This window comes from Sinocyclocheilus grahami, unplaced genomic scaffold, assembly GCF_001515645.1.
Source record: "Sinocyclocheilus grahami isolate Dianchi unplaced genomic scaffold, SAMN03320097.WGS_v1.1 scaffold126.1, whole genome shotgun sequence".
Classification (NCBI taxonomy): Eukaryota; Metazoa; Chordata; class Actinopteri; order Cypriniformes; family Cyprinidae; genus Sinocyclocheilus; species Sinocyclocheilus grahami.
In genome coordinates this window covers 4,331,329-4,358,206 of record NW_015505305.1, presented here as the reverse complement: position 1 = coordinate 4,358,206, position 26,878 = coordinate 4,331,329, and the positions used below count along the sequence as shown (strand labels likewise).

Below are 26,878 nucleotides of genomic sequence, written 5' to 3'. Positions count from 1 at the left end.
GCATATCACTACTGTGACACAAAAGGGATACGGAGGAATATAGAGAGAAAAAGATTAAATATTACCATCATAGCAACGGGGAGTTCACTATAACACACACACACACACACACACACACACACACACACACTTAACAAAGCCCTAGTTAAAACCCAAGAGTGTTTGCGAACCCTTTGAGCTGTTTTTTGTTTAAGCTAATTTTGGAGAGGAGTAATTTAGCAAATTGTGTGTCAGCATGTTCGTCTAAGGGAAACAACAGCTGATCTGTGTGTGTGTGTGTGTGTGTGTGTGTGGGCACACTGTGTTGCAGTTGTACGTGGGCTAACACATGGCAGAGCAGCCCAGCTCTGACAGCCTGAGAGCGGAGAGAGAGAGAGAGAGAATGAAGAGAAGGGAGGGGGAAAGAGAGAGAATGATAGCATGATAGAAAGCGAGAGAATCGGAGAGTTAAAGAGAGAGAGAGACATCGAGAGGGCCAGTGAATGGTAACACAGGATCAACCCTCAGCCAACGGTAACTGCACTTGGACACACACACTGCTTATACACACATGCAACCATGCTGGAATGAACGGACTGAATTCTGAATTCTGAATTCTGATCATCTAACTAAAAGCATCAGCAGAAGATAACCGGTGAGTATCGTTCCCTTCCTTTTTACTGTGTGTCTGTCTAAATATTGCCTGTTTAGTGTTATTTAGCTTTATGTGACAATATTATGTCTAGATGTAATTTGCTGCTTGTCAATTAACAGTCTGACAGTACTTGGAAGACTTATGCTTGGTTAACCGGTTAGTTCAATGGTGTTGAACTTACTTGAATGAAAGTAACTATGTTTTGTTGTGTGTAAGTGATTCGTAAGCTTTTAATTCATTTAAGCTTGCTGCTTCTTTGCCCGCCGTTCTAGACGACAGGAGATCCGTAAAGCCGTTGTCAACTGATTTAATGGGGTCTGACTTTTAGACCCTCACTGTTGTTGTGCGTCAGGAGGCTTATGGCGTCATTGTGATGGTATCACCCTCACCGGGGACACCCCCTCTCTCTCAGCTGACCGCACAGAGTGACAGGAAGTCTTGTAAAGGCTCGTACCTGTGAACAGTGCACACATGGAAATCCACAAGGGGGGAGAGAGAGAGGCTGTGCTTCTCTCTTCCACCCACATACAGTATATGAATCAGACTGCATGTGATTATTCTAGCACACTGCTTCCATACACGTTTTACCTCTAAATCTTGTCTATCTCATTTTATACATTCCAATGGGTTGCTGAAAGTGTTTAAGTGATTATAATGTTCTGTCAACTGGTCATTACACTAAAATAAATTTTTTAAAAAGTGATTTATTTTGTGATAATGACTGGTTGATTGTACATTATTTGACTCATTATGAGGCTAATTATTATTATAAGTAAATATAAAATATATTATTTGAGTTGAAATTATTTTATTATGTAAAAATAAAGAGACTTATATGAGAGAAAGTATGACTATGTAAACTCAAAAAGTTAGTTTTTTTTTTATATGGTTAACATAAGTGTTACATAACACTTTTTAACATAAGTGTTACAAATTTCCACCAATCTGATTTGGGTCATTTTTAAATGGTGTAAATATTATAAATTCAGACTTAAAATGATTTAAAAGAATGGACTTTTAAAATCTTGGAAACAAAATTTAGTTTTAAATAATAATAATAATAATAATAAAATCCATGGTCACGTAAAACCTGGTAATATTAGGAAATTTTAAAATAAAAAAATCATGAAAATTGTTATTATTATGAACAGTATATCCACTATAAACATTACCATTACTTTTAAAGACAATTATATTGTCATTACTTAAAATAACAAATAAATAAACAAAATTCACTATTCACTAAAATTCTTGAAAAAGTACTGAAAATTAATACTATTTTACATCATAAATATCTATATTTTTTTATGTTGAAATGTAAAATTCATATCTTAAAGCCATAACATTTCCCTAATGAATAGACATTTTTCTAAATTTGAAATGCCATGAAAAACTTTTTTTTTTCACGTTAGTAAAAAGCAACTACATGACTTTAACATGACATGACCATTTGTTTAAATATTAATTTGCCAGGATTTGTGAGAGAAAATAAATTACCTGGACCAGATTTTAATCTTTAATGGTCATAATACAAAATATCTGACAGCAGAATATGGCAATTGTTCAATCAGAATCAAATATTCCAGAGAGCTGTGTAATGCTTTTTATACTGCGGGGCTTTGATTTAGTTTCAGGTTTGTTGACTGCATTACATTGCATATAATTTTGCCACATTCTTTTTGAATTGTTACAGAGTTTTGAAACACTAACAGCAGTTTGGGCTGTTTATAAGCAGAATTGGTGGTGTATTTCTATACACAAACTAGTTTTAAGGTTGAAACCTTGTTTGAACACGTGTACTTGTGGTGTAAGCAAAATAATTGGTATCAGACTGTTGAATTATTGAAAACTATATATCCATCTCAGGGTTTATCTCAGTTATTCATTAAATATAACACTTTTGGCTGTCATTACTTGGGAATGCTTTGAAACCGGAAGTGGGCACATGAATTCTGTTTTCCGTACACTGTGGGCTGCAGACCCCAGGGATTTGACTGATAAACCATTAGAGATTAGATTAGAGACTGGCGATTACTAGCTGTCTGTCTCTAGACTGAAATCTCTGTCAGACATGTCAGTCATGTCGTATGAGGCAGTGAGGGAGGTCGGGCGGTTAGAAGAGCTTGTTTGATCAGTATTATCATGCACCGTGAAACCTTTGATCTCTGATCCGTCTGTCTGTCTGTGGCTGAGAGGCTGTTTGCTGTGATTACAGCAGGATTAGGACATTTTTTAGTTATTGCGTTACAGATTTTGAAGTTGCTGTGGTGGTACTATGGTTCAATGATGGTACTGATAAATACCATGGCACTACTTGTTTACGACAGTGAAGGAGGAGAGAAGTCCAGGCCCGGTCCTCTCTCGTCTTTCACTGTCGTAACTCCTCCTTTTATCCTTCCGGAGCTCCTCCGTGGGACTCGAGACCGGTGAGTGGTGCAGGTGTCGCTCATTAGCATTTACTCCACCGGCCTCGCTCCGTTCCTATGGCTCTTGGCCCCGCCCCCACTCGTCACAGTATGTTTATGGTAATTCCATAATTATAAAATACTATGGATTTACCCTGGTTTTTAGACATGGTAGTGGTACAATGAATATCGAGGATTTAAATGTAATGAATTCCATGTAACATGAAATCAATTAATTAAGTTTCATAGCATATACAGAGATCCCATGGTCATGAAAACCTTATGGAATTTTAAAAAGCAAGACGTCAAAATTAATAAAATGGGAAGTCAAAGAAATTACTGTAAGGAATATTTTTTCCCCTAAAATTGAAAAGTAATAAAAAAGTTAATAATCATCGATCCAAATTATATCCACTATAGACATTTTTGACTTTTTAAGATAGATGTTTAAGATTTTTTAAAAGTTTACATGACTTGGAAATGTTTGAAAAAAACAACAACTAAAAATGTATTAAAAACATCTATAAATGTAAAAGCCATGAAAATGAATAATATGAATAATATATTAGTAATTTTAATTAATTATATATTAGAAATATATATATAGTGAATACATTTTTGTATGTTTAAAGGTCATAAATTAATATTTTTTAATTTTAATTTAATTAATTTAATTTAACTTAATGTTCTATAGTGAATAAATGTTTTTCTAAATTTAACATTATTAAAATTAATATCTGAAAATTATAAAAAAAAAAACATTTTTTATTTTAAAATGGAAAAGACATATAAATCATTCATATCTGAAAGACAAATTAAAATTAAGCTTTTTCATTTGAAAATTAATTCTTTTTTTTCACTTATGCTCAGCTAGAAATGGCTAGAAATTATAGTACAATCTCCTAATCTTATTATTATGAAAATCTGGGAAAAGTATAGAAAATCTAAAGGTGGGAACACTATATATATATATATATATATATATATATATATATATACTGTATATATATCATATATTATCAGTACATTATCAGTATTGCCATCTCATACTATCGCTATTTGAAAAAAATGCTACAGTACATTTTTGGGTACCTGCTTGTGCTTGTGTTACAATCAGAGAGATGGAAAGAGAAGAGGAGAGGAAGAAAGAAAGTAATTGACAGTCTGGAAGAGGAGGAGGAGGAGGAGGAGGAGGAGGAGAGGGGTAGATATCTTAACAGCTGATGGGTCTCAAATGCTCAAACATGAGGAGAGGTTGAGGGCCAGCGTTCGCCCATGTCTCAGCCATCGTTCAGCCTGCGCTGGCAGTCCAGCTGTGAGACAGACGCTATTTTCTACCGCAGTACCCATCTCAAGCCTGGCATCGAGAACCAGCGTAGGCAGGACTAACCAGCATGACCTTCTCCTGTTTGTCGCCACACTGGGCGTCTTAATTCCCTCAGTGAACCCTGGCAGGCTGCTGTAATCTGAGCTGACTGAAGCAGAGAGGAATGATAATGCATCAGAATCCTGGATGCAGGAATTAGAGTTCCAGTTCTGTGGATCTGGAGTGCTTTGGAACATTAAACTGGGAGACATTTATATGCAGAAGCATATGTGGGCGTTTGTGTGTGTGTGTGCATGTGGTAATAATGTCCTCCCACGCACAGGCATAATTTATTGCAAAAATTAGCTCTACTCTGTGAGCATTTTTCAAACACCGCACTTATAAAATTTGTGTAAAATCTTGTTGTAGTGTTCATTAAAAATTAAACAATGCAGTTTGAAGTCATTATAAACCACAAAGTATTTCGCTTTATTGTTGTGCATGGCCCGGTGTGGTATTTTTAGAGTTGGGACAGCAGCAGGACAGAGAAAGAGGTCAGATTAAACGCAGGTAAACGTCTTCTGAGGCGAGGAGCTGTTCCCTGACCTGCTCTGTATAACCACAATACTACAGCTAACTGTGACTGTGAGCTCATTATTGTACTATGAATGAAACTAAAGCTCTCATCATAGCTGTAGACTGCTTTTTTTGACTATAATGGATAAATCTCTTGTGTCACACTACTTGCTCTCACTGGAAATTAGTTGTAGTGCCATCCCTATAGTGTGGCGGTACTATGGATAGAATGACAGTATCATATAGAAATACTAATATACTGTTTTGTTTGTTTGTTTAATGGTGCAAAGTACACAACTAGTCAATTTTAGGCATTTCTACGGATCTTAAACAATGATCTAAATGCTTATTAAATTCTTTAATTAATTAATAAAAATTATATTCACTATAGAACGGCTTGTTTTTTATTATTTTATTTTATTTTTGTGACTTTTAGCGTATATCTGTTAGCTTTGGTGGCATCTGTACTAGCGTACTCCTAAAAGTTGACAATCAAATTAATTTGTAGAAAAAATGATCCATTATAGAATGACTTATTTTATTTTATTTCTAATTCCCATACATTCATTTGTTTTATAGCTTTATTTACTTAAGTTTAATTTTAATTTTAAAATTGAAAATATTAATAATTATTAATAATAAATACATATCCTGTTAATAGGTAATATATCATCAAAGGGAAGAAAAAAAACCTTTGGGGGTCATTTTAATTATTATAAATAAATGTATAATTTCCATACATCATACATTTGTGGTAAAATAGTAGCCCAAATGAATAGTGTCTAAACTTTTAATTGGTAGTGTAATTCCTTTCCTTGTTCTTGTCCAGTAAAACACAGTATTACCATGGTACCATGTACAAAATACCATGTAGAGTATTTGTTATTGAAAGCAGAAAATGTATATATAGATTTATTTTGTTAAAAAAAAAAAATCTCTCTTTTTAGTGCATTAAGTGACTATGTCTCTGGTCATCCTAGTTTTATTAAAAAATATTTGTTTGATTCTAAATATACCATTTAATCCTAATGTTTTTTTTTAAGTGTTAAAGGGTATGTGAGGACAGGGACATCTCTGAGTGCACATTCTCACAAAACCTGATGCACTAATGTCTGTAAATGCATCTCTCTCTGCCATATACTACTTAAGCTGCACCTCGAATTAGTAAGGCATCTTGTTAATTGTTGAGACATTTAAAGAGATGATGGGTCACTATCAGTGTGAACACCAGTGTCCTCAAGGGAAATGTCATTTTTGTTTGCGAGGGAAAATAATAGATTGAGGGTACGTGTTAAGGTCACTAACGGCGTTAGATCACAAAAATGTGCTTGTTTGCGTTGTTGTAGATCTGTTTGTTAGATGGCGTTAGGTGTACAGTTACTAACCAGAGCAGATGGGTGCAATCTGAGCAGGCATTATTACACTCGGGGCTGCCTGTACACAGTTGCTGTCAGATGGACCCTCATCTAAGATATCACATGTCTTCAGGACGGTTTGTGTTTAAGAAATGGACATGACACAAGCTTGACATTTCACCAAAGGCCACACGTGACAGTGCTTAGCACACCCTGTCCATGTTGCAATGGCCTCTCTGTTTGAACTATTCACCTGCCAGATGGGGCACAAACCAGGAAATATAGATAGCAATATTGACAATTTGATGTTTTTCAAAAGATTTGAACTCTTGAAATCTTCATCTGTGACTTCTTACCCATATCTGTTAGCTTTGAAGCCTATATAATAGTGTACACCTATAAAGTTGACAATCAGCTTTTCTATTTTATTTTATTTATTTTTCACTCAAGTTTTGTATTAAGAAATGCAAAGGAAAATGGAAAATTGTGGTAATTAATAATAATAAATAAAAACATTAATTTATGGGACATAATCAAATCAAATAAACAAAAATCGCCACAAATCCTGTTTCAATAGGAAATATGTCAACATGAGGGGAAAGACACCTTTGGGGTAAAATTTTATATAACGCTTTTTTTCCATCATATTCTGTTCTTGGCCCCAGAGAGCTTTGTCACTGTCGTTTTTCGTAACTGTATGTTGTAATTTGAATGCCATGCAACCTTGCTGCCCACCCGTGACAGCAGAGTGTATATCTTGCTGGTCCTGTATTTATTTCTGTACAAAGGTGGATTAGGTCTGTCTTCAGTGGGCTATTCTTAACTCAACAACATTTGCTCTGCAAGTCCAAACATTCGAGAAATGGCCTTGAATGAAATTCATGGTGCAGTATATGACATCAATACTGCACTGGACAGATGTACAAGAGAGTTATTTACAGAGCACTGTAATGTTTTCTAACTGTATTGAGCTTAATCTCTTAATAAATCAACTCAACACATGCTTTTCATGCACCAGAACTTATTTAAAGCTGAAATTAAAGGGTTAGTACACCCAAAAATGAAAATTCTGTCATTAATTACTCACCCTCATGTCGTTCCAAACCCGTAAGACCTTTGTTCATCTTTGGAACACAAATGAAGATATTTTTGATGAAATCCGAGAGCTTTCTGACCCTGCATAGACAGCAATGTAAGTACCATGGTCAAGGCCCAGGAAGGTAGTAAGGGCATTGATAAAATAGTCCATGTGATATCAGTGGTTCAACCGTAATATTATGAAGCTACGAGAATACTTTTTGTGTGCCTTTTCCAAGCTGCAACCTTCCTCTCTCGTGAAACCAACACGGAAGTGACTAAAACTGCAGTTCATCGACTGGCCGCTAGAGGCTGGCTCCAAAAGGAAGTCAGTCCCATAGACTCCCCATGTTAAAATGCCCAACTTGACAGCAGAACATGTTTTTTCCAGCCTGGTACAAAAAGTGGTTTTGGTCTATATAGCTAATTTTGCCCCTCATAACAACTGTGAGGGGGCTGAATTTTTTTATAACTCATCCGTTTAAATTATATTAAGCCTTAAAGCTCTGCATAATTAAGGGCGTGGCCACTTGAGTGGCAGGTGGATTGCCGCTGCTGACACTGCCGTCGAGCTAGGTGGGCATGCTTTCAGCAACCAGCTCCCACCTCTTTGCCCATTTTCGATTATCTGGGAGTGGCGCGTGGTGATGCGCTCCCAAGATGGCGACAGCCGGCTCCGCCCACTTTGAGCTTCAAAAACGCTCTTCAGAAACCTACAGGTGACGTCACGGACACTACATCCATGTTTTTATACAGTCTATTGCCTTTTCCCTTGTAATGTGCAGAGACAGAATTTGCAATAGGGAAACCTGTTTGGAAAACATCAATAGTTAATAGTTAGATCATTTATTAAAATAATTATAATTTATTTAATAAATCTAAATACATTTCTTTGTAATTATTTGTGAATTTTACTAGCAATTTCTGAGTGAAAATTGTTTCAAAGTAAATTTTTCCAGTTTGTTCAGAAACTTATAACGGTTACATCTGCTACGGACAAGTACCATTTTCTCAAGGAAATCTAAAAATCATTGCATTTCCATTTGGTGCAACTATTTTTTTATCATTTGGTGCAGCAATTACAGACTTCACTTTTAAATTATTATATTTTTATAAATGACATCATGAAAACATGAACAATTTGAGCTGACAGCACTTAACACAACCACTTATGTTAAGTAGAAACTAAATGACCCCGGCTTGTTCTGTCTGTTTAACAGCGCAGCAATGTCAGGCTTTTTATCCATTATTTATTGACATGAGACATTATGTCACTGTCCCAGACAAAGCACTCCACGTGGATATATCTGACGCATAAGTGTCAAAGAGTGACATGCCAGCTATGGCAGTTATGGTTAACTAGCACATCATGAACACCATCAACCAACACACACACACACACACAGGTTTGTTTTTGAGAAAAGTGGGAACATCCCATAGGCGTAATGGTTTTTATACTGTACAGACCGTATATTCTATTGCCCTACACCAACCCTACCCCTAAACCTACCCCTTACAGGAAACTTTGTGCTATTTCAGATTTTCAATACACTCCATTCTGTGTGATTTATAAGCGTTTTGAAAAGTGGGGACATGGGGTAATGTCCTGAAAAGTCACCTTCTCCTTGTAATACCTATGTCATACCTTTGTCATTATACAAATTTATGTCCTCATTTGTCACAAAACCGCGCACACACACACACACACACTTCAAACCCTGTACATCTTTCATTTTTTATGTTCACATTTATCCTTCAGGCAGAGAGATAGTGGGTGAAAGAGCCCCCACCAGCACTTCCTTTCTTTCTTCCAGCTCTGACGCCCACCGTCAAGTCACCCCCTACCAAAACTTCTCTCATGCCAACCCACACTTGCCAATCACAGCTTGTTACCAACCTGTTCTTAGTCTTCTAGACAGACATTGACGGTGGGTTGTTTATCACTCACTCTCTCTCTCTTCCTCTCTCTCTTTCTTTCTATGTTAGGATCATAATGGAGGAAAAAACCCTGCTGCGAGAGAGACTACAGGCTATAACAGTGAGTATCAGGCTGTTAAAAATAATGCTGCAAAGTCTCCCTCTCAAATAGATTATTAGTTCTCTCTAGCATGCATGATTGTGTTAATAACAAGACAAATGCCACTAAACAATAAAATAATGAAGGTTCGAGGTGAAACAAAAAAGGTTTAGGATATTTCTTACTTTACATAATATGACTGATTTCTCAACAGGACAAAAGAAGAATTCGAGAGGAGATAGAAAAGAAACGAAGAAACATTGAAGAAGAGAAATTAAAACTACAATATCTAAAGGTATGTATTCTTATGAATAATAATTATAATATTTATATAATTATTGTTTTATAATATTTATACTCACACACACACACACACACACACACACACACACACACATAATATTTATATAATTATTGTTTCATAATATTTATACTCACACACACACACACACACGTATACACATAAAATTAAATATAAAAATATATATAAAAATTGATGGAATACTGTATATTAATGTATTTATTTTTTATATCATTAACATTTTATGATAATAGTATAATATTGCAAATATATTATCAATAACAAAAATATTATTTATAAATAATTGATTTAAATATAATGTAGAATAAAGGGATATATGAATGCATTTATTTGTATATAATTTTATCGTAATATTACAATATTATTATCTGACTATTTAAAATTAAATTACAAATATATTGTTTAGAAATAATTTATTAAAATTATAAATATATATATATATATATATACACACACACACACACGTTTAAAGAGATAAAATATATAATTATTACAATATATTCAAATAAGTATTATTAAAAAACGTTGTTAATAGAATAATAAATATTAGTAGATTAATATTTGAATAATTGAATGAATGTTTGAAAATACTGAAATATTTAATATATTTCTAATATATCAGATGGTGTTTGCATTTCGTGTTTTTATAATATTAATTTACAACACTGTAATGTAAAACAAGTCAGTTGGCTTGATGCAAGATGCTATGGCTTTCTTTGGTCAAATAGAAAAAAACTCTCAGAGAACAATGGCTGATGGATGGAATGAGCACCCAGGAATGTGTGAAAGCCCAGATTGAAGATAACCAGCAGCAGACTAAACTCCTGCACAGCAATATTGACAGGTACTCTCACATCTCACAAATGAAAAAAAAACATTTTACTCTATCACTAATAGTGTGCAGGGTTCACATCACAGTTTCTCTCTTGACTGAAAGAAGCAATTGGATTATTCTTGTTAACCACTGTGATGGGCTTTCAGTGTTAGCCAAGGGTTAGACAGACAGACCTCACTCACAGTATTACATAAACTGTCTACTTACGCAACCCACCTTGGCAGCGAGAGCCTGTTGACTTACGACAAGCTTTGCCTGGAAAAAAAAACAACCATTACACAGGAGGTCATACCTGAAGCAGGAAGGATGACTAACACAACAAAAGGACAAAATAACTGAGGAAAAAACTTTTTACACTAGAACCACTCTCTTATAATGAGAGTTACCATAAGCTGCCATACATGGCCTGAGAGACACACTTTCTGCCTGATTTGTTCCTGTGGAGCTTTACTTAGATGGAAAGGAAGTTTGCTTTCCAGCAGTTGTTAAGATCGATTTTGGACTCAAATCTCCAAAGAGCTTTCTATTGACCAATAGACTCCACAATATGATGGCTGCAGTTTAAACCAGGTGGATTAAGAGCAAAAAAGCAATCTAAAGAGAATCCCCACAATCACAGGACAGAGGAAGCTTGTCATCTCCTCTAAGTTATCTTGACATATAGGTTCATGGCCCCAAACAAAACATAAATGAGGGTGATCATTCTGAAACTCTGAAACTAAACACTCAATTTTCTGTATCATCAGCTCTCTGCACATGCCATAAGTAATGTTAAAGACTGAACAATACCGAAAAATGACACAAGGAGGTGCCATTAACTTGCATGAAAACAGTCTACTTTAGACAGTTGCTGATGTAACTGTCATAGGCTAGTAACTCCCCTGATCTCAAGAAGCGCTCTAGCCGTGGCCTTTGGTGCAGCAGGCGCAATGATATTACGCAGCGCCTGGAAATAGGCTAACTTCCGCCAACATAACCAACGTGACCACCTGCTTGCACATGGAGCGTGCCTTCCGTTGGAAGTTACCTAGCTGGGGACTATTTTCAGGCGCTGCGTAATATCATTGCGCCTGCTGCACCCATGGTACAGCAGCAAAGTTCCTTGATTATTACGCCGGAATGAGAGTATAGTTCCTAGCCATATTGGCCTAGAAAATCGCAACTTTTCATTTTCCGTCGGTCTTAGTACACGATGTAACTACAGAAGAGTCAAGTTTTAAATAGGAAAAATATCGAAACTCTTTGGTCATTTTTGAGCGAGATGCTAACGGTCTAATCAGAATCAATGATCTATGCTAAGCTGCAGCTAAAAGTACTACCGCCAGACCCGGAGAGCGGCTAAATGGATTCGAAAACGGTAAAACCCAACTGTTTAACTCTAGGGGAGTTGGAAAATGAGCCTATTTTCAATCTCAAAAAATAGTGGAGTTTAAGTTTAAAAAACTTATGCAAAAAAGTTGCATTATTTCATATAAATATAACTAAGCTCAACTGTACAAGAAGCAAAAATATAAATAAATATGTATATAAATAATGTACATAAATACTTGTCTTCATCTTTCCAGAATAGAGCAGGAAATTGCAGTTCTGGAGACAAAAGAGCTGGAGCTTTCTGCAAAAGAGGAGATTCTTCTGAAACAACTGAAGGAGGTGGAGAAAACTCCAGAGGACATCATAAAGGTACTGCTTGTGTAATCACTTTAACAGGCCTGGAGACTCCTTACCCCTTATTAAAACACCAAGCCACTTAAATTGGATCAGCTTTTGAGTTGGGAACAAGGGAAATCATTACAATGCAGCATGCTGTGAAGATGCCTCTCAGTTTCAAATTGACGTCAAGATAAAATTGAGTTGATGCCAGAAAAGGATCGGTTTGCGTGATATGTGATCTGGTGTGTTCTGTACTGTATGAAACTTGGTTTTGTTCTTCTTATCTCTTCATCAAAACCACTTTTGGTACTGCACAAATTACTGTATTTCCCCGCAGGATGTAAACGAAAATATCCGACCAGGTAAAGAAAATTCTTCTTTTTGCTATATTGCTATTTGTACAGTATTCTTTCCCATGACACTTCCTCAACAGATATTCGCATTGCTTCTTACAGAACCAGTCCAATACATCTACACGGCCATACCTGATGTCCCAAAGTGCAATACTCCCAAAACCAGGAGAAGAAATGTCACGCCAGCTAAACATGACAATGTTGAATTGCAGGGAAAAAATGGTACATCAAAGGCTTTTGTTTACACCACCAACTATTTGCTGATATAATGAGCAGTTGAAATATTGCACAAATATTTCAGGATGTTTAGACAGTGCAAACATGTCATCAAACTGTCCACTTGTGTAATTATAGCAATTCAAGGTATGTACTGTAAATGCTGTTTTCATTTTTTTAATAAAGGAAAAAGGATGTCATCCATGACTGTAATTATGGGCATGGCTTTTTAACTTCCTATTCATCAAAGAACCGTGAAAAGTGCATCATGGTTTCCACAAAAATATTAAGCAGCACAACTGTTTTCAACATTGATATTAATAAGAAATGTATCTTGAGCTCCAAATCAGCATATTAGAATGATTTCTGAAGGATCACATGACATTGAAGACTGGAGTAATGATGCTGAAAATACAACTTTGCATCATGGAAATAAATTACATTTTAAACATATTAAAATAGAAAACGTTTTTTTTAGTAAATTGGGAAAAATACAGTAAAAACACTAATATTGTGAATTATTATTAATTCACAATATTAGTGTTTTTACTGTATTTTTCCAATAAATGCAGCCTTGGTAAATATGTAGTAAGAAACATCTTTTAGAAACATTTAAACACTTATTCAAATGATGGATCCATCCTTTTTTATTATTATTATTTCTTTATTTGGTTTGTGTTTAACAGTGTTATTTCCTTCAGCTACATACACCATGAAGATCAGTGTGAAAAAAGATCTCCGCACCGGTGAGAGTCACATCCTCTCCACAGCCACTATCGCACCTCTGGATCTCAAACAACAAGGCATCAAAGTCTATGATGATGGGCATAAATCTGTCTATGCTTTACCACCTGATGGATGGGACTCCCAGAATAACATGAATGAGATGAGCCCTCTTGAAGTAGAGGAACTTCTGATGAAAGCCTCAGAGAAGAAAGTCCCAACATATGTGGAATACCATGAACCAGTGTTTTCAAGCCCATTCAGTCGATCTACAACCCCTCAGAGGACAGAAAGAGGCTACATCAGCCTTCAGATGCCCAACAAGAACCAGAGTCCCTTTCAGGCTGAGAACTTTAGAAAACAAGAAGCTCTTTACATTCCAACCACTAAAACCAACCAGTATTTGGGTACCAACCAACTGGCTCAAAATGGATCATATGCTAATAGCGAATACAGCGGCATAACCAGGATCAGCCCGGCATCTTCTCCCATACAAGAGTATGAGGAACAGCTTCGGGTAACTCCAACGGCAGACTCCGGGCTGGGATTTGGACGGTATTCCCCTCTGAATCCAAAAGAAGACTCTAGTCTCAATTTTGTGAGCTTCCTACCTCCTGAGGTGGAATCTGGTGAACCTGTTACCATGATCTTCATGGGTTATCAAAATGCAGAATCTGATGAGGAAGATGAAGGAATCCAGGCTGAACTGGTAGTTATTAGTGATGATGATGATGATGAAGATCCCAAGGAAGCCCCTTTGTCGTACCACCCTTTGGGCTACCGCAGCAAGATCTTCAAACCCAACAGTACGGTGTACCGCTCTGAGATCAGGCCTGGTGCCATCAGAACCTTCAGCTCTGGAAGACAGATGCTTGGAGATGAAACCAAAGACCCGACAGACACAGGTACCATTCAAATAGTGAGAAGACACTTCGGTTTCTAATTCCATACTAACTTTTTCTTACATTTCTTGGAGTTATTGGTAACACTTTACAATAAGGTTCCATATGTTAACATTAAGGGATATTTCATCCAAAATTGAAAATTATGTTATTATTTAATGCCCGTTCACACCAAGAACGATACCTATAATGATAACTATATTAGCATCCACACCAACGCATAATAACTTTCAGCTGTTATGTCACATCTGCTTCTTTAAATGCTCAAGCTCATTAAATCAGGATGGATTTTGATTGGCTATCAATGATTTTATCATTCATCAGCTGGACTCCTCTATTCTCACAGAATTGGAACGATTATTAAACTTAATAGTTATTGTTATCATCCTTGGTGTGAATGGGCCTTTACTCACCATTACTCTCTATTATTTACTCAAAAGAAGATATTGTGAGAAATGTCTTAACAATTGAAGTCAGTTGGCTCCAGTGTTCTTTTATAGTGTTCCACAGAAGAAAGAAAGTCATACAGGTTTTAAACTAAATGAGATTGAGTAAATTATGACAGAATTTTCATTTTTGGGTGGACTATCCTTTTAATGCACCAGGTATCATGAACAACTACTTTCATACCTTTTATTAATCTTGGTGAATCCTAAGTTCTACTTATGCCAATACATTTTGAAAATTTTAAAGGGGTCATACGATGCAATTTCAATTTTTCCTTTCTCTTTGGAGTGTTACAAGCTCTTGGTGCATAAAGAAGATCTGTAAAGTTGCAAAGACTGAAGTCTCAAATCCAAAGAGATATTCTTTATAAAAGTTAAGAGTCAGCCACGCCTACCTAAAATGGCTCGTTCTAACACGCCCCCACATATCTACCTCACTATGTGGGAAGATTTGCATAACGCCGCCCAAATGTTCACGCAAAGAAAGGCGGCGTAACTTTTATTCTCGCTGTAGTATTGTTGTTGCCGCCGCTGCCATGTCATGAAGGTGCTGTGTTTCGTTGTGAAAGCGAAACTACTTTGTTTGGTCTTCCAAAAGAGGTGTAAATTAACATTAGTTAATGTTTTATGGTTAAACATGAGTTACCAATAAACCATTAATAATTTCTTTATAAATGTTCATTCTTAGTTCATGATACCTACAGTAATGCTTTAACTGATGTTGAACCTTACTGTAACTTTAAGAAAGCAAATAAACATTACTGACAGCCAGACCACTAAAAATACTAGACTACAACTAAAATATCTGTCAGATATTTTATCTGCTTTACTTCCACCTAGTGTTCCATTTCTTCATATTTTGTCGGGGTTTCATGTTTGAAGCATCCACACTTGGAAAAATGCATGACATGCATGAAATGAAACTTACTGCTTGTCTTATAACAACTGTCTTGTTTTTATATGATTAATAAAGTTAATAAATTTACACTTTGACATTTCAACTTGCTGCTGTTGTACTTTTTTCTTAGTACATTGACTGTTTTTGAAGCGATACAACAAGATTTGCTAAACAAGATTTAGAACTAAAACTGTAAAAACTGTGGTAACGCTGTCATTGTCAAAAATGTTAATAAATAAAAATAAAAGATTCAGAAAAGAAATCCCATATTCACTTATTGTAGTAACAATTTCTACGGTATTGGCAGAGGCCATAGTTACCATGGTAAATGTGTGTAATGGCTGATAAAACATAATGGATTTCTTAGATATCTTTCAGAACCATTATTCATTTTTTTTACACACCATCTTTATTTTGTTTCATTATAGGTTCAGCCGTTTCCGACAGCTAATGTGAGATTTATTTTATTTTTGTCTTTTTTTTTTTTTTTATTTCGGAAACAAGTTACATTCTCACATTCTCTTAAATAAACATTTTAATAATTTACACATTTTGGTTTACAAGTGAATTTGTCCTGCTTAAATATTTTTTGAGAGTAAAACAAGACAAAAATACTGATTAATAATATAATTTTTTACAGTCTAGTATTTGTTGAATGATACACATCAAAATTGGTTTAAAAGAAGTGACAAGTGTTTACAACTGCAATATTATTTCTGAGTCACTTGATCTTAAACTTTGCCACTGTGTCAGTGCAGAGGGCAGGTCTTTGAGAGGACAGTCATAAACCATATCATGACAGTTTCTCTAAAGATCAGAAACCCATTACATGAAACCTTGAGAATATGCTTGATTGACAGAAAGCTTTTAAGAAATTCCTTGTGCAACTGTGTGCGTGTGTTGGAACGGCTGAGGCTGCTCAGCTATTGGCTGTTTCTGGTACATTCAGAGTAAGTCACAGTCTCTGTGGTTACAGAGAAGCAGAGCTTCAGCCAAGACAGAATCACTGAGCACGTACCCTGTCCTCTCTCTGCTCGTATCACAACAAGGTAGGACACAGAGAACTTTATGAATAGTCAGACTTCTACTTTATGAAAATGAATATGGTGTTAGGTGTCATGCTGTTGGTTTTATATGGAGTTTGTGCTGGATTGCTCTTATATATTTTTTTCTTTGGTGCTGTAAAGAATGTAATATTATTGCGATGCTATGACAAACAGATGCTAAACTCATTGGATTTGTGCTAATTTGGTCTAAAGACTCATTATTTTGTGCAAACAAGTGTGTGAGAGTGTGTACACTTGCATGGGGTGATAGGTTTCTATCTGCAGTCTGTATTTTTTTTTAGAGATTTAGATTTTGTTTGCTCTTTCTACTGAAACATTTACTGTATTTTATATCAGACTTAATATTGTTGCATCATAGATGTGCGAAATAAGATCGAAAAAGTACTTGCATTGATATTTGGTATGTATATTGTTAAATTTTTATGAGCTGGCATAACAAGGAATTTTTTAAGAGATATGGATAAGTCATATCAATAAAACTTGTATTCATCAATGTCCTCTCTAATGTGAACCTGAAGCATTAAAATGTTGCTGTAGCTGTGAAACAACATGAGAAACAGAAGCTGTGACAGTTTAATTAATCCCAGGCTTCTTGTACAATCCTCAAGCACTTCAGAAAATGTGGAATACGAGATCTGAGATGTTGTCAGACAACATCAGCACTGGGCTTCTCAGCTGAATGTGTGTGGGTGGGTGTGTGTGTGTTTTAGAGTGAATTAAAGTGTCCGCGTGGGTGAGTGGAGGCGTGTGTGTGTGTGTGTGTGTGTGCCTGGGGTAAATGTGAGACAGTGAGACCTCTTTGGAAATTATTACAGATGAGAATGTCTCCTGCTCCATTTCACCCTCCCATTAATGCAGAGAAGAGCAGAGAGCTGCCACATGAACTGCTATTAATATGTCAGCAAAAATATGGGTAACATTTTCTAAGCCTTTATGCATAAATGTATTCATAAAATCCAGTATTCATAATGGCTTATAATACAACTTCAAATCAGGTATGTTCCTTTATAAACTGAATCCACATTTAGTACCTGAAAATTCACTAAGTTTCATATATTATAATGGATTATTCTCTTGATTAAATTGCATTCATATACATATACTGTATATATATATATATATATATATATATATATATATATATATATATATATATCTATAGAGAGAGAGAGAGAGAGAGAGAGAGAGAGAGACATTTTTCATTTATATCTGTAACACTTTCTATGAAGTCTAATGCCTCATATTTTTTTATGTATTAAAAAATTACAATATATATAATTGTGTAAAACAAAATATATATATTTTTTTCCATTTATAATTTGTTTCTAAATATATATAATTATAATATATATCACAATATTTATACAAATTAATTATATTTTATTATATAAATATTTTTATGAATATAATTATATATGATTTTATGTACATACTATATATATAATTTTATATATATATATATTTAATATTCCTTTTCATATTCTTTCAAGTTCTAAAGTATTATTTATACATCATTCACAAATATTTATTAATATTTATTCTCTTGCTGTATTAAAGCCACTTTTTACTTTTTACAAGCAGCTGTAATTCATTTTTAATAGTCACTTTGTAAATAAAACAAACATTATCATTCAAGTCATTTTTCCATTCAAGCTGATAAATCTCTCAAAATTCTCCATTTGAGACATTTGTATCTTAGTCTGCAGTGCTCTCATGCCGCATAGTGATATTTTTTCTCATCTGAGAACATTGCCTTTCCATATCCAAGGGCTCAGTGCCAGTCACATATGTCTGAATGGCCCCCATGCACCTGTTACTGTGATGCTCCATGCAGGTTATTATTTCATTCTGGATAGAACAACCTTGAGCCTGAAATGCTCCTTTTCAATGGCCAATGCTCACCACAATGATGTGCACAACTATTTGATACTGAAACAGTTCAAAATGTATCTCTGGATTGTATTAATTAGTGATAGCTCCATTCCCAACTGTTACATTCCCCATGAAAAGAGTCATTTAAGGAAATCCATCAGGAAGTGACACATGACCTCATTGACAAGCCACTTATTGATCAGCCAGCCAAAACTGCAGCTGTTAGTGGAAATACACTAGAGTGACCAATCAGAGTTGAGCGTTTGTAACAGGAAGATGCCCTGAGGTGCATTCACGCCAACATCAGTGACATCAGACCATCTAGCAATGACATTTCTGCCAATAAGTCCCATATCAAGCCAAGTTCACTTCCTATCCATGCATCCACAACATATTTACTCAAGCCCAGAGTGCTTGTGGGTTTCACTGAAAAGATTTTCTTGGCAAGGTGGAGATGATCTCCTTCTGGCTCCTGTTTCTAAAGCTCACGGTAGGTACTGGGACACGCGGGTACTGCCGCCTGCCTTCAATGCAAATGTTATTGTCACTGAATAATTTACGGAATACAGATTGTCAAGACACAAATGCTGAGACGGAGAGGGTGCGAGTGTGTTGAAGTTTTCTCACGAGCTGAGCTGCTAAAGGAGGAGTCGTGTAGGGGGGTGTTGCCATGGTAGGCAACACTTTACCGCTCGTCATTTTCATGAGGATATGGCCTTTGTGTAGCTTGATTGGGGTGAAATGGGCAGGCGCTGAAGTGGATGGTAATTTCACTGCATTTTGACTGTTTTTAGTGGTCGCATTAGCATGCCGCTTGAAAGATTGTGGACACTTTCACACAGTGGTGGTAATTATACCAAACGGGCATCAAGGAACAACTAGACGGCTAAAGTATTTCAACTCAAAGTGATGTAAACAGCTTATGAAATCTGTGAATGGTGCCTTCAATTTGTGCATTTTGATTTCAGCACAACTTCCATATTTTACTGATATCATGTTACAGTATGTTCAGCATGAAAGTGTGTAATTGTGGTTTCGATGTTCTGAGGAAAAAAATCTCTTTTCTAATACCCATGGCAGCTGATTTTGTCTGTCAGAAAGAGTTAGATCACACATCACTTTGGCACTTGGCAGTTGGTACGAATGAGATCAGAAAAATCCATGTAAACAAACCATGCTGCCATGATCAAACACTCTGCAGTGGCACATCAAGACAAGACAAATAACAACATGCAATGTGTGAATGATTGTTAATTCTCACATAATATGCCCTCTCAATATGTATAGAAAATTAAATAAAAAAAAAAATACCTGTGGTCAATGGGAGTCAATGGGGATGTTCAGTCAGAGGATTCCGCCCTCAAGGGATTCTCTTCTTCCTCTTCCTTTTCTGGTCTGATCCAGAGCCTTATATGCTGATTAACTGCGGGACAAACGTTTCATGCATGAGGAGAACAGCCAGTTCTGCAGTGTTATATAATAAATCTACTTATTTCTGCCTACTATAACCCACTTTTGTGAAATGATTCAGTGCAATAGTAAATACAGTGCACAGCATAAATTAGTATACCCCCTCTGAAACTTAACAAATTCAGCAATTACTCTTTGCTTAGAAGACATGTTATGGTTTTTTAGAGATACAATATTTCAGCAAGTCTGCTTGATCAGTTACCAAAGAAGAATGTTAAAATTATTCAAGAAAATACCATTTTCTTATCAAAGTGATAAAATTATGTGTTGCAAAAATGAGTACACCCTCCTGAAAGTTACTAAATAAAACTGAAAAAAAAAAAAATTTGGTGTAAGGTTAAGGCAAGTATTGATCAACAGGTAAGTATGTTGAACCAAAACTGTTAAAGGTAAGTAATTTCTTGATAATTAAGTGTTATATGGCCCACTGAATCATACTCAGACTTAATGCTGACAACAATGAAACCACTTGAGAGAGAACTGTCAGGAGATTTATTTCTTAGCATAAAAGAAGACCATGGTACAGGAGGAATACCACATTATTATTTTAAGTGTGAAAATATAGCCAAAGTAACACATAAATAAAAAAAACAATGGACTTGTGAAAAGGCCCCTGAAATAATCAGGTCTTCACTTTAAGTTTTAATTTAGTGATGAGTGAGTTTTTGCTTGAAAAAGAGCAGGAGAAACACCGTGAAAGTATCTCAGAGCCAGCAAAAGCTGTGAAAAGAGTGACACTTTATCTCACAGAGTAAGATGCAGCATGCAGAAGTGACATGCATGGTTGTTTATCCACACCAGAACTACCGACTGTAGCCAAAGCACAATAAACTCATTTAGCTTTTTCCAAGGCCCATATTTACAAAATATAGACTTCTGGGAATCCATACGCTGGTCTCATGAGACCAATTCAATCATTTAGGATCTAACAGCATCCAAAATGTTCTGGTGTTGCTATGGAGGAGTACAGAGAGAAGTGCCTGGTTCCCACAGTGGCATTCAGTGGTAGTAAAGCTCTTCTATAGGGATGTATGAGTGCTGAAGGTGTGAGGGTGTTGTACTTTATCAACGCTGTCATGAATTCACACACCACTGTGTGATGTAATACAAAAACCTGAAACTGAAGATGCTACCCTCTTCTCATTCTCTGCATTGTTGGGCTTTTTTTTTTACATGACAATGAAGATATTCATTCTCCTGAGTTGAAAATCCTTCAGTGGACATGTATTTCACTCAATCTTAACACTCTTGAGCTGTCATGAAATTGTACACTCAGTGCCAAGAAGTGTCAGAGCAGTGTACTTAGAGTTATGGAGGACATATTAAGTTCTAGAATATTACACTTGGTTGAATTAAATTTAGGTTGTACTCAATTCTGCAATCCTTCATTTAAACAAAAATTGGCTAAGGTTCTTGTTTTACAAATATTAATGGAATGTATGTCTCTGTTTTTATTAAGAATACATTAATACGTTTAAATTTGGCCATCTTTCTATGAATTATATTAGTGATCATTAAGAAAATACATATTTTATAATCAGAGGGGGTGTACTCTTTTATGCTGTGCACTGTAAGTGCTTCCACTTTATTCTTATAAACTGGAATAATCTCATTTAGGGTATAAATGTTGCATATTATACACAAGGAAGACATTGGTGAATTTCAAATTCCTGTATGTGCACGTTAAAAATACCTTTCACACTATGTGTTAAACAGATGTAAAAAAAAGGTGCGATTTGGCAGAGTCAGCTCAAAAGGTAAGAATTTCTATACAGAATGAAACTAACACTTAACTAACCTGGTTTTTGAAGTGCTGTGCAATTACAACCAGTGCAGTGTTGCCAAGTCCGCGTTTTCCCGTGGAATTGGGCTACTTTAAAGGTCCCCTGAAGTGCCTTGAAACACGCAGCGTTATTCTATGTGGTGACGTAATTTCAACTGAAACAGGAAGACAGGGCGAGACATATCGAGGAGCCCCGCCCCCTTTTTAAATTATCCAATAGCGTTTTGTTTATCTGCACGGGTCAGAGCCGTTGAGCTTGGTAAAGCCGCATTTCTCCTTCTCCATTTGACAGCCAGTCTAATAGATTACACCCTAGATTCAATATGAAACTCTTAGTAAAACAAAATAGTAGTCATAATCATGCCGAGGCTGTGTAGTTTTAAAAGTTTTTAATATATGCCAACTCGCGCATATGATCCGCTCCATGCGATCGCGTCTCTGGACCGGAGCCAAAGTCCGGATCAGACTGATGCCGTGGTTCGCGTGACACAACGTGAAACCAGACCTCATTTGCACCAATCGAAAGCATATCTGAATCTTTCTCTATCACCTACATTGTGCACTAAGTGCCATGAACTGTACAGGAAATACTACACTGTGAACAAGTGACCAATCTCAGCTGCAGCGTCTATTTATAGTGTAGGGGGCGGGCTTTGGCTTCTAGAGAGCATTTGATTGGTCAGAAGATTTGATGAGAAGATGAAGTACGGTGTGACGTCAAAAAAAACGTTGAGCCGTTTTGGCGGAAGTGACGAACTGCAAGCTTTGAATGCTTATATCTTCTAAATGCAAATTTTGTCACTGTTTTGGAGAACACTGCCTTATATAGATAACCTTAAGATTAATATATTAATACTAACACCCAAAAAACTTTAATTTTGATTTCATGGGGACTTTAACACTGTTGCCGCTGGTTGTTTTTCATGCCCATGGAATGCAAATTTTACCAGGGGAACCCCGCCAAAACACCTGTATTTTATCCCCAGAACCATGTTTAACGGGGGACCCCCCTCAAAACGCGATTGGGCTAGTTTTGGACTAGTTTTGAGTAGCGATTGAGCGGGTCTTATTGTGAAAACCTGGCAACCCTGATTACAACATGGTGCCTTTCAACATTTGAGTCTCAAGTTTAGGGAAAAAACCAGAGGTGTTGCTTGACGTGTTTAGGAGCGCTTCACTCACCCATTTAAGTTTCCATTAAAATTTGTGATTATGTGATCTCATTTCTACTTAAAGTGACTGCAGTAAGGTTATTTCACTCAGAATAGGCCTACTATGCAGTCATTTACATTAAATAGGCTATTATGTTTCCCTCTCACAACCGCTATTCGGCATCTGTTCTTATTCAGAACAGGTTTCGTCCGAAAAAAGGGACCTAAATTATTTGCATAATGTTCAGATTCATTATCGGTAAACGGCCATGGCGGATGTATCGCATATCTTCCATTGATGCGGGTGGAGCAAGGTAGCCTACTAAAAGTGTGACCCATTCATTATTTTTAGCGTGAAACATACAAGTCTAATTCTCAAGCGAATGACTCTAATGAGCCGGTTCATTTTAGAGAATCACAAAAATACAGCTCGACATGAAGCCTAATTCCAAACATAATGCCAAGATATTCATACGAGTCGGATCTTTTGGTGATTCAAAACCAGTGAATTGACAAGTGAAGTCCGGTCCCTCAGGACACTTATTAGTCTGTTTTTTTGGAAATACAGAAAAACTTGAATCAGTTGCAGCAGCATCGCATTCTCACACTTACTACTAACCTTAATTGAGGTTGTAGGCCAACAATATAGGCTACTGTAAGGCTCGGGAGACAATGTGTCACATTTTTTTATTCATTCTTATGTAAAATTAACAACAGAATTGCATTTGTTCCTCAAATTTAAAATAATTCTTAATGGAACCATTAAAGAACCAGAAATAAATTACTCAACATAGAATGCAATCAAATATGTAAATGTTTTAGTGGTTTTAAATTATTTGTGAGTCAAGCAGATTTTAACCTCAGAACCTCTTGCAAGGAATATTGCTTTGAGCCACATCAGCTGAAGCTCAGGTAACCCCCCCCCGAGTGAAAACTTAGTCCTGAAATAAGCCCTGAAAAACTTCCTTGGAAATTATGTGTTACATAAGATCTGTACTAAACATGAGAAGGTGCAAATTAGCTTTGATACGCTGTGAATGTTTTGGTGATTAGGGAAATTAGATTTCTCTTGCTGCTTGTGAATTTCTTTGTCGTCTTTTTCTCCTGCAGGGAGCTAAGACTGAGCCTGAAGAGGTGGATAGCCTGGAAGAGATTGCAGGTTGCTCTCATCCTGAGAATCCAGAGCATACAGAGCTGAAGTCCCTGTCTGAGCCTGTAACCATGGAGACAAGTGAAAACTCCGGCACAGCAAACATAATTGACTGTGAAATGGAAGTTCTGGAGACTGAGTTACCTGATAGCAAGGACACAGGAAACAAAGATGAACAAGTCTGTTATGATGCTGACGCTTTAGAGTCCATTAGTACAAAAGTTGTGGCTGATATTTTAGCAGGCTTACCTCCTACGGAGACCAAGGCTGATGATCTGGAAAATGTTTGCAATCCAAAAGAGGCACTTGTCTTGGAGGATACTCAAGAAGAACTTTACCACAATGAGTCAATTACTTCTTCAATATCCGACACTCCTTCAAGTGCTGAGAGCGTATATGAGAATGAAGCCATGCATAAGAGGCAAGATTCACTAAGACAGGAACCATTGGAGAACATTGCACCCCAACCAGATAATGTTGAAGATGGAGATATGTTAGACCCATTGGGTATAGACTCACAAGAAGCCATCTTAGAAAGTTTTGGATGTGAGGATCCAGAAGAAACCATCCTTGAGCACTACATCCGAGAGGAAGTTCTGTCAGATGTCTCCACAGAGTCTTGCCGTGACCCAGACGAACTAGAAGAGTGTCTTCGGGTCGAAATAGCTGCAGACAGTAAAAATGATGAGAAATGGAGGAGCATATTCTCTTCCTCCATAAATAAGGAAGATGATGATTCCTACATTGAAAGCCTTGAGCTGAGTGCACAAGAACTCTTTATTCAAAAACCTGCAGTACGGAATACTGAGGACTTTTCAAAGGAAACTGAAGAGCTGGAGGTTCCGCTGGGAGAAGAAGTGCTAGAACAACCGGAGAATGAGCCAGTTCAGCAACCGCAAGAGATATCTTACAGTCCTTCCACACTGTTTCACGGCTTGTCCAAGATTTCCGAAGACGATGAGGAGCTTGGACGAGGCTCAGCAACCCACAAGAGCAATTCATTTGATTCTGTCAAATCCGATTCCAGCAAAAAGGTGCCGAAAGATTATTGTGTGATTCAGGAAATGAAAAGCGAGAACGTCAGTACAGAACATGTGGATTTCAAAGTTGCTCGCCAACAGTGGCTAGAGATCGAAGAGCAAACGAAAAACTTGACGCACCATCCAAGCACACCAACAACTCGATCTAGCACCTGCCAAGGTAGTCACAGCTTCATGTATACGCCAGTTCGCAACATCGAAAGGCCCAAGAGGGACCTTGAGAGCTTGACGCTTGTAGAGGATTACGCGCACACCCAGTTCAGCCCTTGCTCTGAGGATTCAGGTCTGGACGACTCTAGTTACAGATCACCGTTTGATGACCCAGAGACCCCAATTGAGAAGGAGATTCGCCTAACCATGGAGCGTGAGGAGAACCTGAGGCGTGAGAGGGGAATGTCAAAATCATACTCCAGTGACTGTGTACAGATGAGGCCAAGAACTGCCAACTTTAACACTGGAAACCTATGCCAAGAAGTCGATGAGAAAAGGAAGATGTTTGAAGACCAGGATGATGAGGAAAGTTTATCCAAGTCTCTCAAGACGCCTTCTTTCATCATCACCTCCTCACCAACCAAGAGCGCACAGAAACAAGACTTGAGCGCCAACAATGTTATTATTCTTGAGCCAGAGCCTTTCCCTCCAAGTCCACGGCATGGAAAGATGGTGTCCTCTAAATCTGCTGACTGGAGACCTGAAGACAACCCTAATGTCATCATTTTGGAGACATCAAACCTCATCATTCGAAGTGCATCGGAGTTAAACTTGAATTCTGTCTCTGAGGAAACCCAGGAGAAGATGTTCCTCAACAACCCGTTTTTCAAGCTGCGGTCCAGGAGTTCGATATCTCTAGTTGATGAGGAGATTAAGATGGTGAAGCAGCGAGAAGAGGAACTCAAGCATCAAAGGGCCAGTATTTACTCGAAGGATCACTTCTTGATGTCTCCAAATCATTTGGACAGCTCATCGTTTACAGGTACTGCATGTTAACAGAGAAATAGAAAAAAAAAATTCATTCCATTGATCTGAAGTAATGACAACATCACTAAGACTGCAAACACATGCATGTCATGAAATGTCATCAGAAAATGATCTGTTCATTCTTGGTTGTTAATTTATTTTCAGATGATGTGCCAATTAAATGTAAATCATCCCCTTCATCTCCAATGAGAACATGCAGAATGGATCGTTCAGCTTTGTCATGTGATCATCGAGTAAGTATATGAAAACATATGTGCAGTGTCACAAGAAAAGTTTAATTTAGTTACATACAGTGGTGTGAAAAAGTGTTGGCCCCCTTCCTGATTTCTTATTTTTTTGCATGTTTGTCACACTTTAATGTTTCAGATAATCAAACTAATTTAAATATTAGTCAAAGATAACACAAGAAAACACAACATGCAGTTTCTATATGGAATTTAAATGATCTGTAACTAAAAGATAAAACTGTTTATATTAGGTTGCTCAGAGGTTGTAGAAATGTTTTCAAAGAGAAATTTGAAAATCAAATCACTTTCATTGTCCTATAGTTTCCTGAACCCTATACTGGAGGCCGACGTAAAAGTTCCATGGCGCTGCGCTGGGAGGCAGGGGAGTTTGCGACCAATGAGTAAAATTGGACACTGATCACTTT

The 26,878-nt window shown here is 36.7% G+C and overlaps 1 protein-coding gene across 4 annotated transcripts; it reads left to right on the top strand.

Moving 5' to 3' along the window:
* Positions 1 to 316: 316 nt before the first annotated feature.
* LOC107590270 (uncharacterized) lies at positions 317 to 26,877 on the top strand. 4 transcript variants are annotated; one of them, XM_016278964.1, is made up of 8 exons: positions 317 to 634; positions 9,340 to 9,391; positions 9,585 to 9,665; positions 10,421 to 10,536; positions 12,093 to 12,207; positions 24,169 to 26,221; positions 26,371 to 26,459; positions 26,775 to 26,877. In XM_016278964.1, exons 2-8 carry the CDS (start codon positions 9,347 to 9,349, stop codon positions 26,856 to 26,858), a joined length of 2,583 nt encoding a protein of 860 aa, XP_016134450.1. In that variant the 5' UTR covers positions 317 to 634; positions 9,340 to 9,346; the 3' UTR covers positions 26,859 to 26,877. The 4 variants fall into 4 exon arrangements, with proteins under 4 accessions (XP_016134450.1, XP_016134451.1, XP_016134453.1 ...); XM_016278965.1 differs by lacking the exons at positions 317 to 634; positions 9,340 to 9,391; positions 9,585 to 9,665; positions 10,421 to 10,536; positions 12,093 to 12,207 and adding an exon at positions 14,106 to 14,374; XM_016278967.1 differs by lacking the exons at positions 317 to 634; positions 9,340 to 9,391; positions 9,585 to 9,665; positions 10,421 to 10,536; positions 12,093 to 12,207 and adding an exon at positions 16,318 to 16,764.
* The last annotated feature ends 1 nt before the right edge of the window (position 26,878 follows it).